The 17,945-nt window shown below is 50.2% G+C and overlaps 1 protein-coding gene across 4 annotated transcripts; it reads left to right on the forward strand.

The window, feature by feature from the left end:
- The first annotated feature begins 40 nt into the window (after positions 1 to 40).
- On the forward strand, positions 41 to 17,444 carry ACADSB (acyl-CoA dehydrogenase short/branched chain). Of its 4 annotated transcripts, none has more exons than XM_068140459.1 (11): positions 45 to 127; positions 5,530 to 5,692; positions 6,575 to 6,675; positions 7,451 to 7,657; positions 8,258 to 8,428; positions 9,887 to 10,012; positions 10,464 to 10,556; positions 13,090 to 13,179; positions 14,625 to 14,762; positions 16,025 to 16,124; positions 17,262 to 17,444. In XM_068140459.1, the coding sequence occupies exons 1-11, from the start codon at positions 86 to 88 to the stop codon at positions 17,330 to 17,332; spliced, it is 1,302 nt and encodes a 433-aa protein (XP_067996560.1). In that variant the 5' UTR covers positions 45 to 85; the 3' UTR covers positions 17,333 to 17,444. The 4 variants fall into 4 exon arrangements, with proteins under 4 accessions (XP_067996559.1, XP_067996558.1, XP_067996560.1 ...); XM_068140456.1 differs by having other exon boundaries at positions 5,533 to 5,692; XM_068140458.1 differs by lacking the exon at positions 8,258 to 8,428 and having other exon boundaries at positions 41 to 127.
- The last annotated feature ends 501 nt before the right edge of the window (positions 17,445 to 17,945 follow it).

Consider the following 17,945-nt stretch of genomic DNA (forward strand, 5'->3'; position numbering starts at 1 on the left):
ACCGCAGCCTCGCGAGACCGGGCCGGCGCGCGGAGGGGGGCGGCGGCCGCGGGGGCCGGGCCGGGCGGCGGGGGGCGGCGGCAACATGGCGGCGGCGGCGGGAGGTTGGCTGAGGAGCTGCGCCAAGGTGAAGCGGGGCAGCGGGGCGCCGGGGCGGGCTGGGGTCCCTGTCCCACCCGGGCGCTGCCGTGCCCTCGGCGCCTCCGGGCCTGCCGGCGCGGCCGTGCCCGCTGTCACGGCGCCCGGGCGAGCGGCCAGCCGGGGTTCCGCGCCCCGCGTGGGGAGCCCGCCCCGCCTCTCACCTCGCAGCGCCCCCTGAGGCTCCCCAGGGCACCCCCGCGGCGGCCGCGCTCCCGTCCCGCCCGGGGGGGGGGCGCTGGCTCCGCTGCCGCCTCTGGGGCCGGGGGCGCGGCGGGGCCCTGGGGAGCCGCGGGCTGGGCCGGGGAGCAGGCGGGGGGCGGGGGCGGGGTCTGCTCAGCCCGACGAAGGGAGCTCCGGAGCGGGTCGGAAAGCCCTCTTGCACTCGGGTCTGGTGGGGTTTGTGTGGAGGAGTGGTGTTGAGTAACTCCTTGAGACGGAGCGTGCTTGCCAGGGCTGTGAAAGAGCTGCAGCCCCCCGCAGGGCTAACCGGGCGGCGAAGCGAGCCAGCAGAGAGCCAGCAGAGAGCCAGCAGAGAGCCAGCAGGGAGCCAGCAGGGAGCCAGCAGGGAGCCAGCAGAGAGCCAGGGTTTGTGCCACACACTCTCACTGTGCAGAGGGAGAGGGCATGCTGCCCGGGCACCTCCTCACGGCAGCGGTAGGGATGTTGTGGTGACTGAAACAAAGAAAACCAGCCCGATAAACGAAGCATCTCTGCTGAGCAGTAGGAGCTGTCCGGAAGGCAGCTGGGACAGAGGCAGGAGTGGAAGTCACCAAGGAGAGCAAAATCACCTTAGGAAAATACATTGCTCTGGCCTTCTTTTATTTGTATCTTAATGCTGCTGCCAGGTCCACCAGCATTAAAAATCGTGTTTTAGAATGTAAAACAAGCAGAAGGAAACAAAAACAAACCCTGATCTTTAAAGAGCTGAGGTGGAGGTAAGAATTGAGATAAATAGAAAAATCAATGCTGTCAGCAGCCCAGGGAGCAGTTTCCAAATACATGTGCTGGCTTGGGCACGCAGCCTGCATCCTGCAGCAGTGGAAAGCATTTCCTTACCTGCAGAGGAGGAGGGGGGAGGAAAGCAGGGAAGCAGTATCAAAGCATGTGAGTAAAGCACCTCTGCACTGTGTCTGGAAGCCAGTGGTGCTGTATGCCTGCGTGGACTCTAAGAATAAGAATGTGCACAGTTAAAATGTACACACTATGATTATTAGTGTCTTCCCTCTCCATTCTAAGTGTTGAAAGCCAGCATCATTTCTACGCTGTGCCATCGCCCTGCTACGCCTGGGGGTTACTGCCCTGCCTGGGGGTCCCGTCCCTTGGGGCCATCCTACTGACTGGTTTTAAGACTTTTTGAGGTGACCTTGTTAGGACTGTTCATTTTGTCCTGGAGTGCCACCTCGATGTGCTGTCTAACAAGCTTCTGTCAAACCATGTCTGCGTGCATCTGCCTTTGCTGCTTCTGGGGTAGAACAGTTTTTGATTGCAGTGGGAGAGGCTCTCCAAGTGAACGCTCTGGGGGGGGAGGAAAGCCTGGGATGGTTTCTTCAAAGGGGGAAGGAGGGGAAGTGAAGGAAGGAAGGGATCCTTTCAGTGAGTTCCAACTTCCCCAACACTTGTGGCATTATTCCCAAGAGCAGCCCTGCTGTAACCTGTAGCAAGTACTGAGTTGTTTATTGTGTTGGAAAGCCTCTACTTGCAGGCACTCGGCAGGGCACCTCTTCTGTTACAGCATGCACTTGTGCTTGGCCTTGCTGAACTGCTTTTAATCAGGTTTGGCCAGCTTCTCATTTTCATGAAAGCACTTGAGAGAAATCTGGGGGGAGGCACTGATCTATACAATCTGTACTTCCCACTTCACATGGAGCAGTCTGCTGCATGCATTCAGTGGTGTGTTCACCTCTCTGGTTACTGATCCTATATCCAAGTGTCAGGTGCCACCAAATGAAAGCAGATGTGAGGCTGGAGTCCTACCAGCTGTAGTTTCAACAGTACTGCCTTGTTCTCTGCTGAGAGTACCTCTTCAGAGCATCTCAGAAGTGCTTTTTTCCTGACAGCTCCTGGTCAGAACTGCTGAAACATTCACAGTGCTGTGTCTTTGGCTATGCCACCTGAAAGAAACATGCTCTTTTCTTTGCACTTGGGAATCGAGTAGTGGAAGAAGCAGGGAGAGTGTGTGATTTGTAATCTTCTGAGTGCTCAGGAAGCGTAGTCTCTCTGTGTGTACTTAGGTTTTTCTGCTCAGACTTTGCTAGGAACACAAACCATATGCAGGTGGATGTGCATAGCCTTGCACTTGTGGATGTTGAGTGACCCTGCTGTGGCTGGGTGTTCTGTGAATAATCCACTCCTGACTGACAGCTGCTGCACCGTGGTTGCTTTGGCTTGCATCTTTGTTAAAAGAGCTCCTCTTTTGGTTTTCTGTAAAGACCTACAATGACTCAGGTAGAATAGCTGAAGAGGGAGTTTTCACAAAGGCATGGGGTGATGGGGTGACGGCTTCAAACTGGAGGAAGCTTGATATAGAGGAGACATCAGGAAGAAATTCTTCCCCATGAAGGTGGTAAGGCAGTGGAACACATTGCCCAGAGAAGTTGTGGAGGCTTTGGCCCTGGATATGTGCAAAGCCAGGCTGGACAGGGCCTTGAGCAGCTTAGTCTGGTTGGAGGTGTCCCTGCCTGTGGCAGAGGGATTGAAACCAGAAGAGATTTTAAGGTCCCTTGCAGCTCAAAGGATGATTCTGTGATTTGAAAGTGTTGCAGCTGTCACTGGGCATCCAAACTTTGTGTTCCTGAATCAGCCCCACTAGCAGCATTTGCTCTACGGGACCAAGGGTATTCATGTGAACAAAGACTGGGTGTTCACAGCAGGCTCACAGGGGCTGGTGAGACCTCTTGAGCAGAGTCCTATGAGGAGGGGCTGAGGGAGCTGGGGTTGTTTAGCCTGGAGAAGAGGAGACTCAGGGGAGACCTCATTGCTCTCTACAACTACCTGAAGGGAGGTTGGAGCCAGGTGGGGGCTGGTCTCTTCTCCCAGGCAACCAGCACCAGAACAAGAGGACACAGTCTCAGGCTGTGCCAGGACAGGTTTAGGCTGGAGGGGAGGAGAAAGTTCTTCCCAGAAAGAGTAATTGGCCATTGGGATGTGCTGCCCAGGGAGGTGGTGGAGTCACCATCCCTGGAGGTGTTCAAAAAAGGCTTGGATGTGGCACCTGGGGCCATGGTTTCGTTGTCAGCAGGTGTTAGGTATGAAGTAATGGGTTGGAGTTGATGATCTCTGAGGTCTCTTCCAAGCTGGTTGATTCTATGATTTGTTTTCTATCTTGCCATCTCCAGCTGGTGGTTTGGGGTTTTTCCTTTGGTCCTGCTCGAGTAGCTGTGCTAAAGTTGTCATTTCCTTACTGTAACAGCCTTAAGCATGCCATCTCTTAAGACAGAAAGAGTCCATAGCTCTGTTTTCCATCAGCTCTTCAGCCAGGGAGGTGCCAAGTGTCGAAAGCCGGCATGAAAGAGAGTGAATTGTCAGGAGGATCAGCAGGATCGTTACTTCCTGAGCCCAGCGCTGCCGGTGCTGTGCCAGGAGCGCTGCTGTCAGAGCGCACAGCGCTGTCCCGCCCCGTGCTGCGGGAGCCCAGCCTGGCCGGTGCCCTGCGAGCTGCGGTGTGTGCTGGCAGCCCTGGGCTCCTACCTGTGGTACTCTGATGGGGCAGCTGTGTCTCTGCTGGGGGGCTCTGTCAGCACTTGCTTTGGGAAGACGTAGCAAAAAACCTGACGTGGCAGCAATGTGCAGCAAAGAGCTGATCTGTTAGCCACAGAGTGAGGAGGGGTTGGGGAGCTACCAGAGCAGAGCTGCTTTTCTGTCTTGCCTCTCCTGAGACCGGTCAGTGTCAGGTGGAGGGGGCCAAGCTCCTTTGGGTGGTGCACAGTCATAAGAAACAACAGGTTCAAACTTGAACAGAGAAGACTTCAGCTCAACATGAGGAGAAAAAATACAGTGAGGATGACAGAGCCCTGGAGCAGGCTGCCCAAGGGGTTGTGGAGTCTCCTGCTCTGGAGGTGTTCAAAACTCATCTGGATGCATTCCTGTGCAGACTGCCATGGGTGATCCTGCTTTGGCTGAGGGGTTGGACTGGGTGATCCCTGGAGGTCCTTTCCAGCCTCTACTGTACTGTGATGCTGTGGTGCTTTTTTTGGAGGCTGCTTTTCAGCAGTGGTTTAGCTATTCTTAGCCTGTTACTCTTTGAGCCAGATCATATTCATTGTGTCAACTTCTTTCTGAAGTGCTAGGAAATTACTCTGTGGTTGGAAAGTGTAAGACCTTTCAAACCAAGCCTCTTCCTTTCTAATGCCTGCTGTTACCTACTCAAGTCTTTAAACACTAAAGTATGGTTCACCAAGGTACAAAGCTAATTGCCTATCACTTTACCTGTGTCTACCCAGCTCACAATCGCCGTGCAGCTTGCTCCCAAAAGCCACTGCTCTGTTTTGTTCTTTGTAAGACTTTTGCCACATGCTCAGTGCCACTCCCCTGCAGCAAAACACTGCAATACCTCCACTCTCTCGCTGGGATAAGCAGTGCTGCTTGGTATCATTTGAAACTGTTGTGTGTCAGGGAGAGGCTGGGAGAGGGTAAGCAGAAATGGCTCACCTTTAGTTCCCTCCTCTTCAGTAGTTGTTAGTTACATAGTGCTATCACCATGCTAGCAGGGTTTAAACTGGCTCTGTAGAAATTAACTGCACAGAAACACCCAGGTGCCAGGGCTTTGTCTCTGAAATGGGTGCTCACTCTGCAAGTGATGAAGAGGTAGATGAGAGCTCAGCTGGAGTACAGAAATCCACAGTGCTGTTAAAGTTCTGCCCATTCAGCTGAAGTGCAGCCAGGTTGCTTTAGAAACAAGGGGCTCTGATTGCTGTCAAACCAGGGAGAAAGCAGTTTTGCCGTGGAAGTTGACTGCTCTGCTGTGAAAACCTGGGTCCCTCTGGTTTGCAGTTACCATCTGGGTTGATGCAGGGATTAACTGTGTCAGAATACACAGCGACACTGTTGCAGCAGAGGTACAGAGCCCCCTGTCACCGCCAACGCTAGCAGCAGGGTTTGTTTGCTGTGAGCACCAGAACGGACCAACACGAATGTCTGCAAAGACTTTGTACAATACCATCCTGTTAGCAAGCCTCTGAAAGAAAACTGTTTGGAGCTAAGAGTAACTGGAGGACACTTTGGACGCTGGAGTGGGTTCTATCTCCTCAAAAGCTGTCAAGCTAGACCTTGCATGTAAAGGATGTTTCCTGCCCCCCTGCTGAATAAAACCCGCGGGTGGAACTGTGTGTTGCTGTCTGTGCACAAATAGCAACTCTGTTACATGCTCTGATGCTCTGGTTTTGTTGTCAGCAGCTGCAGAGAAACGCACCAGCCTACCTGGCTCCTTGGAGGGCTTCTCCACGTGCCTTTAGATCCTCTAAATCAGAACTCAGGCCAAATCCAGCCAGCGATGGAGCTGTCTGTGCTCCACTCCAGACCTTCACCGAAGAGGAGACCATGCTGAAGAACATGGGTACCTATTGTCTGTGTGGTTCAAATGCAGAAGTGCCTCACTGGAAGGGCAGTTGTGGCTTCAAAATGTCTGCTCATTGTTCAGTTGTGGTTAAACATTCCCATTGTTGTGTGGGATTGTGCTTCATCTCAGAACTGCTTTAGTTCAGGGGAGAATAAAGTAATGTTCTTTATCCTGTGTTGCCATAGAAGAGTTCCACCTACCACAGTGCAGTTTACTCAGCATAAATAAATATTAACTGCTTCAAACTGTTGCTGTGGCAGAAGTGAAGCTGCCTGGCATTGCCCCAGCCTTTTCCTGAGTGTTTAGTTCAGCTGCAGTTAGCTGCTCAGCCTGCTTCTCGGAGATTTCAAATGTGCTCAGGATGGTGGCAGATGTGATGTGTTGAAAGAGTGTTTCAGAGGGGATCCTTGGAGCAAAGGTGAAAGACTGAGGAGCTGCACATCTGAGAGAGAGCTCATGAAAGGTTCTGGTTAAGCAGCAAAGGCCTTACAGGCTTTGTGCACTCAGCGTGAGGAAAGCCTGAGACGATCTTCCCGAAGTGGAGGTTAAATCCTTGAAGGGACACTAGCCAGCTAACCTCATAATGGGGTATTTGAAAGATTTGCTGTCCCTTTCCTTTTTGGGTCACTGTTACATAGGAGTCACTGAGGTGCTTCCCAAGCCAATGAATTGTTTCTGTTTAGAGAGTTGTAGCTGAGTTCAGAAAGCAATTACCTTAACAGACTTGTGGCACATCACCCTCCTTCACTTGGGCAAGTTTTTGTCCTCATTAATTGGTGTGGGAGAGTGAGGGAATACAAGTCAGAAGCACCACATTACCTGGGTCTCCAAGGAGGCTGTTAGAACACTTACCTGGCTGCTTCCTTCTCTTCCCTACAGTGACCAAATTCGCTCAGGACCGAGTGGCACCTCTGGTGCAGAAAATGGATGAGGAGTCGAAGATGGAAGACTCTGTAATCCAGGGATTGTTTGAACAAGGGGTCTGCACACTTACACTTCATCTCTCATTCACAAACTGATGCCATTTGATGAACCTCTAGCTCTGCACTTTTCAGATTGTTAAACTATTGAGGGGTGGAATTCAGAGGAACTAATGAACCCTTACAGATTTGGGCAACTCTCTCTTCTCTGTTACTGCATTCTCCTTCTCCATCTTTTACTGTAGTATTCTTTCCATTTCTTCTACATTCCCCATCTTCTCTTTGAGTTGCTTGTCTTTCTTTCCCTGTCCTTTTTGTTTGTTTTTACTAGGATGATCATAACTGTGTGGGATGCCAGAGCCAGCATGACTCTCATAAGTGTTGCTGGAAAAGGCTGTCAGGAGTCCTCTATGCCCTTACTGGCCACCCACAAGGACTCGTGTTGCAGATACCATGCTGATCATTCCTGCCTTCAGTTTCAGCCTTTCCTACCATAACCTAAACCCTGTTTGTCTTTATGATGTCATTTTATACAATGCCAACTCTAAATATCAGACTTCTCCTGGGGCTGCAATTGTTCTGGAGGATGTAACCAAGTTGGGGCGATGATGTGCATCCTACCCTGCAGACGTTAGCCATGTCTTGCATGAACTGACTGTCAGCTGTGAAGAACTGCTGGCTTGCTAAGGGTGTGGAGGGGTAAAAGGGCTTTGGGGAAGGGTCTGGAAATCCTTACATTCTCTGGTTTTCATTTTAACCTGCCAAGTATCAGCTTGGACTGACAAATTGTTGACAGGAACTACAGATTGATCTGCTTGCATCTCTCACCTTGCAGCTGATGGCTATTGAGCTTGGGGAAGAGTATGGAGGAACTGGAGCCTCGTTTTTTTCAACTATATTGGTGGTAGAAGAATTGGCCAAAGTTGATGCAGCTGTAGCTCTTCTGTGTGAACTCCAGAACACACTAACAAATAAGTTGTTTATCACATATGGAACAGAAGAACAGAAGAGGAAATACTTGCCCAGGGTTGGTAGAGATCTGGTGAGTCAAAGTCTCGCTCTGCTGAGCTGTACCATGACTTTGATTAGTTCAGTAGTGTTAGCAGGGTGAGAGCAGCCCTGGGAAATACCTGTGAACTCTGAAATACTGGCTAGAGATGAAATCTGTGATGTCATCAGTAGCTGAGAGGTGAAAGTAGCACTTAGCAGTTCCATTCAAATTGAATGTAGTGTGGGAAAGAACTTCAAAGCAGCTGACTGTGAGGGGTGTGTCATTACATACGCTCTGCTCTTAATCTCAGAGCTGAAACTTAGCTGCTTGGCTGCAGCAGGTGGTGGAGTCACCATCACTGGAGGTGTTCAGGAGGAGACTTGATGGGGTGCTTGGTGCCATGGGTTAGTTGTTTAGGTGGGTTGGTTGATGGGTTGGATGCGATGATCTTGAAGGTCTCTTCCAACCTGATCTGGTCTATTCTATTCTATTCTATTCTATTCTATTCTATTCTATTCTATTCTATTCTATTCTATTTGGTTTGAATGGAAGAGTCTTGTGCTTGTCTAGAGTTGTTACTGCAGCAGATGTCTTCTCTGCTGTGCCTGTATGCTCAGGGCTCCTCCAATGAATTCCTGTCCCCCCCTGCAGATAGGCAGTTTCTGTCTCTCGGAGGCCGGCTCTGGCAGCGATGCTTTTGCTTTGAAGACTCGGGCTGAAAAGAAAGGAGACTACTATGTCATCAATGGCTCCAAGATGTGGATTAGCTTAGCAGAACATGCAGGAGTTTTCTTTGTGATGGCCAACACAGATCCATCATTAGTAAGCTGCTGAAGAGCGGGTGCGTTCCGGTGGCACGTGATGCTGTATGGAGCTGTGGGGTTTGTATTGATAAGCTGATGGTGCAGGTTAATGTTCTTTGAGCCTTTGCCTGGCTCACAGCAAACCTTAACAAATATTTCCCAACAATAATGGGGAGGGAGCTTGCTAAGAAGTTTCATAGATTCCTCCCACCAGGGAGAGTAAACATGTCAGAGCCAGGATTGCTTAGGTGAAGAGCACAGCCTGCATTACTATTCTGAGAAGCAAGTGGCTTCCCAGCCCTTCTGACTCAACTGGCTTAACTCTGTCTTAACTGACTTGTGACTGGCTGAAGTTGTTGGGTTTAAAAGGCAAAATAGAGCTCATGCTACATGCACTGAAGAGCTAACAGGAGTACACCAGCAAATTGTCCAGGTGGAGAGCTGCAGAGCTGAAGATGCACGTGTAAAGTTTTGTCACCAGTGTCAGGATCCTAGAATGGGTTGGGTTGGAAGGGGCCTTAAAGGTCATCTAGTTTCAACTCCCTGTCATGAGCAGGGACACTTCCTCCTCGACCTGGTTGCTCAAGGCCCCATCCAACCTGGCTTTGAACTCTCCCACTGCTGGAGCCTCCACAGCTTCTCCAGGCAGCCTGTTCCAGTGCCTCACCACCCTCATGGGGGAGAATTTCTTCCTAATGTCTACTACAAATCCAGGGTTTTCCAGTATAAAGCCATGACCCCTCATCCTGTGACTGCATGCCTTTGTGGAAGGGCCCTCTCCAGTTCTCCTGTAGACTCCCTTAACCTGCTGCAGGGCTGCTTTAAGGTCTTCCTGGAGCCTTCTCCAGGCTGAACAACCCCAGCTCTTTGAGCTATCTTCCTAGGAGAGGTGCTTCAGTATGTAGGGAGTACACTCAGGAAAGACAGCTGCAGGCTTTACAATGTGCTGTGCCACTGCAGCTGGGTGGAAGTCAAATACAAAACTCCATTGTTCAAAACTTACTCTTTTAAAACTTCTTCCAGTATCTCTTTCTTAATTAGAGAAATAAAGCTGAAACCAAAATCCAGCCCTGCTTGAAAGGAGATCGTAGTGGGGTGGGACTCCATCTCTTCTCCCAGGCGACCAGTGACAGGACAAGAGAAAATGGCCTCAGGGTGCATCAGGGAAGGTTTGGGTTGGACATCAGGAAAAACTTCTTCCCCTGAAGGGCTGTCAAGCCCTGGAAGAGGCTGCAGAGGGCAGCGGGGGGATCCTCATCCCCAGAGGGGGCTAAGAGCTGTGTGGTACGGTGCTGAGGGACACGGTCCTCTTGGCTTAATGGTTGGACTAGGTGGTCATGAAGGTCTTTCCCAGCCTCACCAACCACAGGATGCCAAGCAGGTGTAACATTTCAGTCCTGGAACGAGATACTTTGAGCACCATTTGTTGCCACCAATATAACCCCCAGTCTGGGGTATTCTCCTTCACTCCCCCTAGGGATACCGGGGGATTACCTGCTTCATAGTAGATCGCAACACGGAGGGACTCCAGGTGGGGAAGAAGGAGGACAAGCTTGGAATCAGAGCATCTTCTACCTGCCCAGTAACACTTGAAAATGTTAAGGTAATGTAAGTTGTTTAGCTAGTGGAAGATGATTCCTGTGTAAGTGGAGCCTGACCACCTCTAAGGAAGGCACATTCACTCCAAGTATTCTTTCCTTAGACATCCTGATTGTTTGGCATGTTTGAACTTCTCCTGCCTGTTCTTTCACCCAAACCCTGTATCCAAGTTACAGTCAAATACTGAAGCAACTGTGAATGATAAATTTCTCCTTGGGTGACGCTAGGGAGGCTGGGGTTCTTAGACTGTGACAAAGTTCTTCTCACTCAGCAGTTTATAACCACAGGTGAGGGAATGCTCTCATCAGGTATGGTAGGCATGGAGTGTCTGCTCTGTGGTTTGTGCCTTCACTTCTGAGGAACGTTGTGTAAGACATGCACTGCTTCACCTGTGAACCCAGCCAGCAGCTGCAAAGCACAGGAGAGCAGGAATAACTGAGTGATTTTTTCACTAGGTTCCTGCAAGCAATATCCTGGGACAGGTTGGCCAAGGCTATAAGTACGCAATCGGAATGCTGAACACAGGCAGGATAGGCATTGCTGCCCAGGTGGGTGAGTTCGGTGCTTCATACAGCCAGCATTTCTCCTGGAGTTTCGATTTGAATGCACAGGGTATTGAAAGCTCCCAGAAATGAACCCAACGACCTTGTTACACCCGACCTGGCCACTAGATGTCGCTGTGCCTGTGTCTAAGAGGCAGGGGCACAGCGACGCGGGGCGGCTGCGTCCTCCCGCAGTGACAGCAGCAGCAGAAAACATTCACTGGCAATCGGTTTGCCTTTGGTAGCTAACTTACTGCTCCTGAGATATATGAAGGCTTTGTCTTCCATTATGCAAATGTGGTTTACAAAGAAAAGCAGCCGTTGGAATGTGTGATGCTCATTTTTCCCCCCACTCCCAGATGTGACCTCATGCCAGCTGATGTTTCTCCACACCTTAGCTTTCAGAGTACAGTGATTTTTAAATGAAACACGATCATTTCTTTCACAGCAGAAGTATCCAAGTTCATTGTTGTGGTCAACATTTGCCCCTTGGGGGAGGAATATTACTCCAAAATGTTGTGTTGCAAACTCCATTTGGATCTTGGATTTCAGTGGGAATCAGGTTCAGCCCCATAGGAAAACGACTTACAAGTTTTGCTGGTTTTAATTTGCCCTTCCAAGTAATCTTGGGTGGGGTTTTTATTCCCTGGATGTGGATGTGGTTGTGCTGTATCCACACCTGCACTGCCAGTCTCCTGTATCATGTGTCCGGGTTTGCAGGCAGACCAGAAGCATTCAGAGCTTCCACATGGCACTGCACTGTGCTGCTGGATGGATTGGCTCTTCCACCCCTTGCTGAAGCTTGTCTGTGACTGAACTTTTCTGATATGACATTTAAAAACTGGGGCTGTGGGCCCCACTGTTCCCAGAGACACAAATAATGGAGAGGCTCTGCCAGTAAAATGCATGGTTGAGGTTTGACTCTTAATTACTCCAAGTTAGACTTAGAACCTAATTAAAGTTAAGGTCAGGTAGTTGTTATATCTTAATTACTACTTTCTTGACACCTTCAAATGAAGAGGAATGTACTTGAGTGGACAAGAACAGCAGCTCTAAAGCCCTGTGGTATTGAATTGAGTTTGGAAGTAGTAACAGTTTGACAAAGATAATGAACACCTTATCAAATGCAATTGTGGCTGTGAAGAGGGCTGCAGGTAGTTTTAGTGCCAGGTTTGGAGCAGATCCTGTGGCAGGTGCTGGTGCTGGTGTGCTTGGCTCCTCTACAGGAGTTTCTGTAAGAAGCAAACCCAAAAGGTGTAGTTCAGCTGATTATTTTCTTGTGTTCTTTTCCCACCTTCTCACCTTCCTGTGTATTGTGGGGTTTCTACTAGAGCATCACATCATTAAAGGCTGGATGTCTGAACCCAGCCAGTCATGGTTTTGCCTTCCTGGGGCTCTTGCTTTTCAGTGTGATAGGATGTGGGCCTGCCCAACCCCCCCATACCCTGTTGTGTGGCATTGAGAGTAGTTGGACTAAGCTGCTGTACACAGACAGACACAAAGGCAGAGTTCCTTCTTTACTGCCTTGTTTGGGATGGAATGCACTTCTCAAAGTCTGCTAGTTCAAAGCCCTAAGAGTAGTTTACTTTTCAGAGCTCTTCATGTTCCCTCAGGCCAACAGCTCAGACACTGAGGCAGATGCAAGCTGCAGGTCATTTGTAGCTTTCCTACACGCTGATCTCCACGATAGCAATCGTGTTTGCTGCTGGCTGAGGAGAGTGTGAGTAGGCAGTGGGGCTTCTCCCACTGTGCCCTGGCCAGTGCTGGCAGAAATGCTGCCTCTCCTTCCATGACACCAGGGTTCCTACTTCTGGAATCAATTGCTGCTTCTGACAATCCAGTGGCTTCTGGAAAATGAGAAATTATTTTGATTTATGGAAATAGCTTTGAATAATCATTCTCATTCTGCTCCCTTTACTGGTGTAATGTAGATCTATAGCTTCTGCTCTCTCTTTAGTTTGCAGTCATTGCCTCTGTAATTAGGAATCTTTTCCAGACACACTTAATATCTGTGCAGCCACAGATGCTACCTGAGCTTTGGTCAGGAACTACTGATAGTGTTTCCACAGGTCATTTGATTTTAGTAAGAAGGAGAAGAGGAGAGTGAGAGGGGATGTGATCGATGCTTATCAATATCTGAAGGGTGGGGGGCAAGAGGGTGGGCTAGATTCTTGTCACCAGTGCCCAGTGATAGGACAAGGGGTAAGGAGCACCCACTGAAACACAGGAACTTCCATCTGAACACGAGGGAGAACTTCCCTGGGAGGGTGCTGGAGCAGGCTGCCCAGAGAGGTTGTGGAGCCTCCTCCTCTGGAGAGAATCCAAACCCTCCTGGACACAATCCTGGGCAACCTGCTCTGGGTGACCCTGCCTCAGCAGGGGCTTGGACTAGATGGTCTCCAGAGGTCTCCCCTGCCCTTCTGTTGCTTCTGTTACTCTGTGAAGCTTCTTTCAGGAAGGTAACAATATGGACTAAACCCTCTTCTTTCAGGTCTGTGTGGCTTTGTTTGTTCTCACTGAGCTGCTTTCTTCCTGGCAGATGCTAGGCCTGGCTCAGGGCTGCTTCGACCGCACCGTTCCCTACACAAAGGAGAGAGTCCAGTTTGGGAAGAGCGTGTTTGATTTCCAGGTACTCCTGAGGGATAGGTGGGAACTTCCCTGCCAGAGACTATGGGTTACCACACTAGGTGAAGTCATTCCAGTGAGTCCCTGCTGTGCATGGTTTGTGCTCCAGCTTGTGCCATGTCCCTCACTTCTCAGTCTCTGTGAAGCACTTGTCAAAAGGCTCTCAGATGAGCTGATGTGGAATACATGAACTCAGTGCTCTCTGCCTTTGCAGCTGCCATGGGAAGCACTGCAAACTTCCAAAGCATTGATGGCAGAGCATCTTGTCCCAGTACATGCACTGCCTTTGGAAACAATGCCCATGGAACTCCTTTCCCTTCTGGTTTTAATGTCCCAGTATGTGGAAGGTATTTGAGTTCTGACACCCTCTCAGGAGGGGCAGGGCAAGGCCTTCTCCTGCAGACACGAGAGGTTAGGCAAAGATGAGGGAAGCTGAGTGAGTGATTCGATTGCCTGTGTCATATACAAAGAGATTTCATTTTCACCATGATATCTGTGTCTTAAGCCCCAAAAGGACTCTCTGTTGTGAGAATGGTGCCTGGTTTAATGAGGGAGATAGATAATTGTAATGACTCCAGTAATTTTCCTCTTAAAGGAAGGCTGCATCTTGGGTGAAGGGAAGGATCATTAGTAGTGCTTATCTTTTATATCAGTCCTAGGAAGCACCCAGAGATATCTGGGCACTTAATGGGCCTCTGTCTCTCAAATGGGAAGTGGAGCTTGCAATTGCCAGAGCATTGTGTTACTGTGACCTGCATATGGACTTTTGCAGATTTTAGGGAGCAGCATTCATGTTTTAATAAGATGAAAGATTTCATTGGCTTTTTGGAGCCAGTTAGACAACTAAATGTTCATTTCCAGTCACCATCATGTTTGAGGCTCCTAAAATAAAGCTATTTCTCTGTAATGCTCACATTTGGAGGTGACCTCCACCAGCTTTGTCCTTCCCTTTGAATCCATTAGTCCCATTCTCTAGACTCTCACACTGCTCCTTACCCCTGTCTTGTGGTGATGGGAGATGGGAAGTACTTGTCATCTTGCTATTGCTCCACTTTAGTTAAGACTTCTGTTGGTGAAGCTCACAGCTCTGACCTGCCTGCATCTCTGTGGTGCTGAGGAGAGCACTTAAGATGTGGCTGAGATTGTCCCTGATATTCCTGGGTGCACAGAGGTTCGTATTGGACCCTCCTGTCCAGCTGGTCAGACAGTAAGTTCCCTAGCACTGCTGTACTGAAGAAGAAAATGGGAGTGCAGCCCTTGAAAGGACTTGGGTGGGCTTCCCCAGCTGGAGTGTGACTAGGTGCAGAGGGCTGTCCAGCACCCAGCCCTTCTGGAGTTGGTGTTTGTACTGTGGAGTGTGGGGATGGTCCTTGGTGAAAGGAGCTTGCCTGAGGTTCTAGTGGAGCCCTGGAGCGTGGCTGTGACTGACTTGCTGTGTGCTTCTCCCAGGGGATGCAGCACCAGATAGCTCAGGTGGCCACGCAGCTGGAGGCGGCCAGGCTGCTGACCTACAACGCGGCGCGGCTGGCGGAGGCAGGCCAGCCCATCATAAAGGAGGCCAGCATGGCCAAGTACTACGCTGCCGAGGTGACTGCCACGCTCCTTGCCACTGCTCCCCTGAAGCCCCATCTCTTCTGGAATGCATCACTGCAGCTCCTCTTTTGCTGTGAAATCTGTGGGTGTGTTTTGCCCTGTGGCTCGTCCTTGGTCACGGGGGCAGTGCAGAGTGGGCCCCACAGGGCGAGCGGTGCAGTGCGTGGCCCTGGGCAGCCTTCTGAGCACCCAGGAGCAGCACTGCAAGGGCAAGTGACTCAGCACTTTCACTCAGTGAGAGGTTTCATTTTCCCAGAACTCTGTTTTTCTGGCAGGAGGAATGGCACAGGGGAGGCTCCATTGAGGCTCCATTCATCAGCATTTCAGCAAGTCTCACTATAGAGTCACAGAGCAGTTTTGCTTGAAAAAGGCTTTAAAAAGGTCATCAAGTCCAGCCATCACCTACTGAGTCTGGTGCTAAACCATGCCCCTTAGTAGCACACCTCTGTCCTTCAAACACCTCCAGGGATGGGGACTTAACCGCCTCCCTGGGAGCCTGTGCCAGGGTTTGAGAACCCTTTCACTGAAGAAGTTTCCTCTCATACCAACCCAAACCTCCTCTCATACCAACCCAAACCTCCTCTCATACCAACCCAAACCTCCTCTCATGCAATTTGAGGCCATTTTTCTCTCACCCTATCACTTGTTACTAGGCAGAAGAGACCAACCCCCACCTCACTCCAGCCTCCATTCAGGTAGTTGTAGACAGTGTGAAGCTCTCCCCTCAGCCTCCTTTTCTCCACACTAAACACCCCCAGTTCCCTCAGCCACTCCTCCCCAGCCCTGTTCTTCAGACCCTTCCTCAGCTTTGTTGCCCTTCTCTGGACCTGCTTCAGCCCCTCAATGTCCTTCTTGGAGTGAGCTGGCCCTAGGACTAAGGTGTGGCCTCACCAGTGCTGAGTGCAGGGGGAGATTCAAAAGCCCAAGTGCTAAGATTCAAAACTGGATTGCTTCTGCCTCTGTGGAATTGCTGTCTTGCCTAGCCCTGCTAGTCCTATTCTTGGTGCAGTATCTAACCCACTGCCATTACATTTAGTGCATCCTTGATGCTCTCTGCTGCAGGAAAATGCCATTTTTGTTCTAAACCAACTTGCATAAACAAGATGAATGAAAAAACAGCAATCCTTCCCCTCCCCACCTGCTCCAGTAGCTGCTTTAGTTGCTGCTCTGTGCTTTACCTCAAACAGAGAATAAGATTCACTGCCACCTGCTTCCCCTTGAATCCTGAAATGGTAACTCTGCAACTCTTTTGACAGGTTGCAACCCTGACAACCAGCAAGTGCATTGAGTGGATGGGTGGAGTTGGCTTCACCAAGAATTACCCCATAGAGAAGTACTATCGGGACTGCAAGATAGGTGAGTGAGAGCTGCTCAGCAAGCATTCCCTGGAGCCTTCCTGCTCCCAAAGCTGGAGGATGAGCAGCTGCCTCACTGCGGGGGGCTTAAGACATCTCTTCCCCCCTGACACTACTCAGCTGATTTAAAGGCTCAGGTGTAAGAATGTAAAAGTTCAGGTGTAAATCCCTGTGTGAGAGTCCTCAGGGGCTGCAGCCAGGGGCTGCAGGCTGGCCTAACCTGCACAGGTACTGTGATAAATGGGGGGCATCAGGATCTGCCTGCTCAGCACTGTCCTGATGCTGAGCTGTGTAGGAGCTCCTGTGGGCCACTGCCACATCAGCAGTGAGATGCAAAAGCCAAGAGCTGAGTGGTGGAGAAGCTGCTCTCTGCACCTTAGGAGGATGCTGATGGTTGCCAGAGCTCTCCCCCCATGTTGTTTGCTGTGGGGGATGCTTTGCTTTGCTTGCTTCTTCCAGAGCCCTCAAGTTTCATATAGTGGACAGTAAGAAACAGATACTTAGGGATGTTGCTGCTGGGACACCCTCCCTGGGAGTGTTCAAGAGGGGACTGGATGTGGCACTTGAAGCCATGGTGTAGTTAGTCAGGAGGTGTTGGGTGCCAGGCTGGACTTGATGATCTCTGAGGTCTTCTCCAACCTTATTGATTCTATGGCAGGTGAGGTGGAATGTTGAGTTAGGTAGCAGGGGAGTACAGACACACTCCTGGTGTTCCAGTCCAGTGAACAAGTAACAGCAAAGATGCAAAACAGTTTCTTCCTTGGAGCTCTGACTCTTTGTGGAGGTTTACTTTCAAGACCTCCTGGTGCACCAGTATAATCCTCAGCCCTAACACACTGGCACTTCTAACAACATTGGCCTCTGGCTGCCATTGCTGACAGCCTTTGTCAGCACCCAGTTTTTGTTGGTCATTTAGGAAGTGCTTCTCAGGCACATGTCCCTAGGTCGCAGCAGCAGAGCAGGATTCTAATTGTTGGAGGTGATCAGATAGGAACATTTGTGCAAATAACAACCCTGGGTTCAGGACTTGCTCAGTAAAGCTGCTCCTCAGAATGGGAAATGTTCTAACTGGACTGTTAGGTCTCTTCCTACACTCACTTGTGGATTTCTGTTCTGCTTTGTTTCCTTCTGCTTTCAGGTACCATCTATGAAGGAACGTCAAATATCCAGCTGAGCACCATTGCTAAATGCTTAGCACAGGAGTACTGAAGCCACAAGGACTGCCTTGACTCTTAACACTGTTTTCCTGACCATTGGTTGTGAATTGCACCTTTCTTTGTATAAATCTTAAAGAAGAATACATCATCACAGACAAAGCCTTGAGGGAAGCCAGGAGAGTGAGTGTGGAATTCCACTTCAAATCCAAGGCCTGGGTTAAAAGTGTCTCCTTCTGCCCCAGGCCTTTCTAAGCTACTCCATTGGCTCAAAGCATTTTGTTGCCTGTACCAAAGGCTTGCCTCCACCTTGAGGTGTCCAAGTGAAGCCAAACCCTCGGCCTGGCTGATGTGAAGGGTTCTGGTGAACCACCCAGGGGCGAGGCCTCTCCAGGCGCAGTGGAAGCGCTGCGTGGCACGGAGCTGCCGTCTGTTCATTGTGCCCCACGCTAGCATGGGGCACAGGAGAGGGCTGTGGAAAGAGACACAAGTGCTGCTTGCCTCTCTCCCAGGTGGAGCCATGTCTGTGGAGCTGCTGTAATTGGAGTCATTTTTATAGCAGCCCTTAGTGTGTTCTTAAGTATATCTTGGTAATTAAGCCCTTCCAGCCCCAATTTGTAGTAGTGAAAGGTGGATAATATCTGCCTCCCTTTCCAGCCTTCTCAGCT

The sequence above is a fragment of the Melanerpes formicivorus genome, unplaced genomic scaffold, assembly GCF_026170545.1.
Source record: "Melanerpes formicivorus ecotype bairdi unplaced genomic scaffold, bMelFor1.0.p_v2 SCAF_6, whole genome shotgun sequence".
Lineage (NCBI taxonomy): Eukaryota > Metazoa > Chordata > Aves > Piciformes > Picidae > Melanerpes > Melanerpes formicivorus.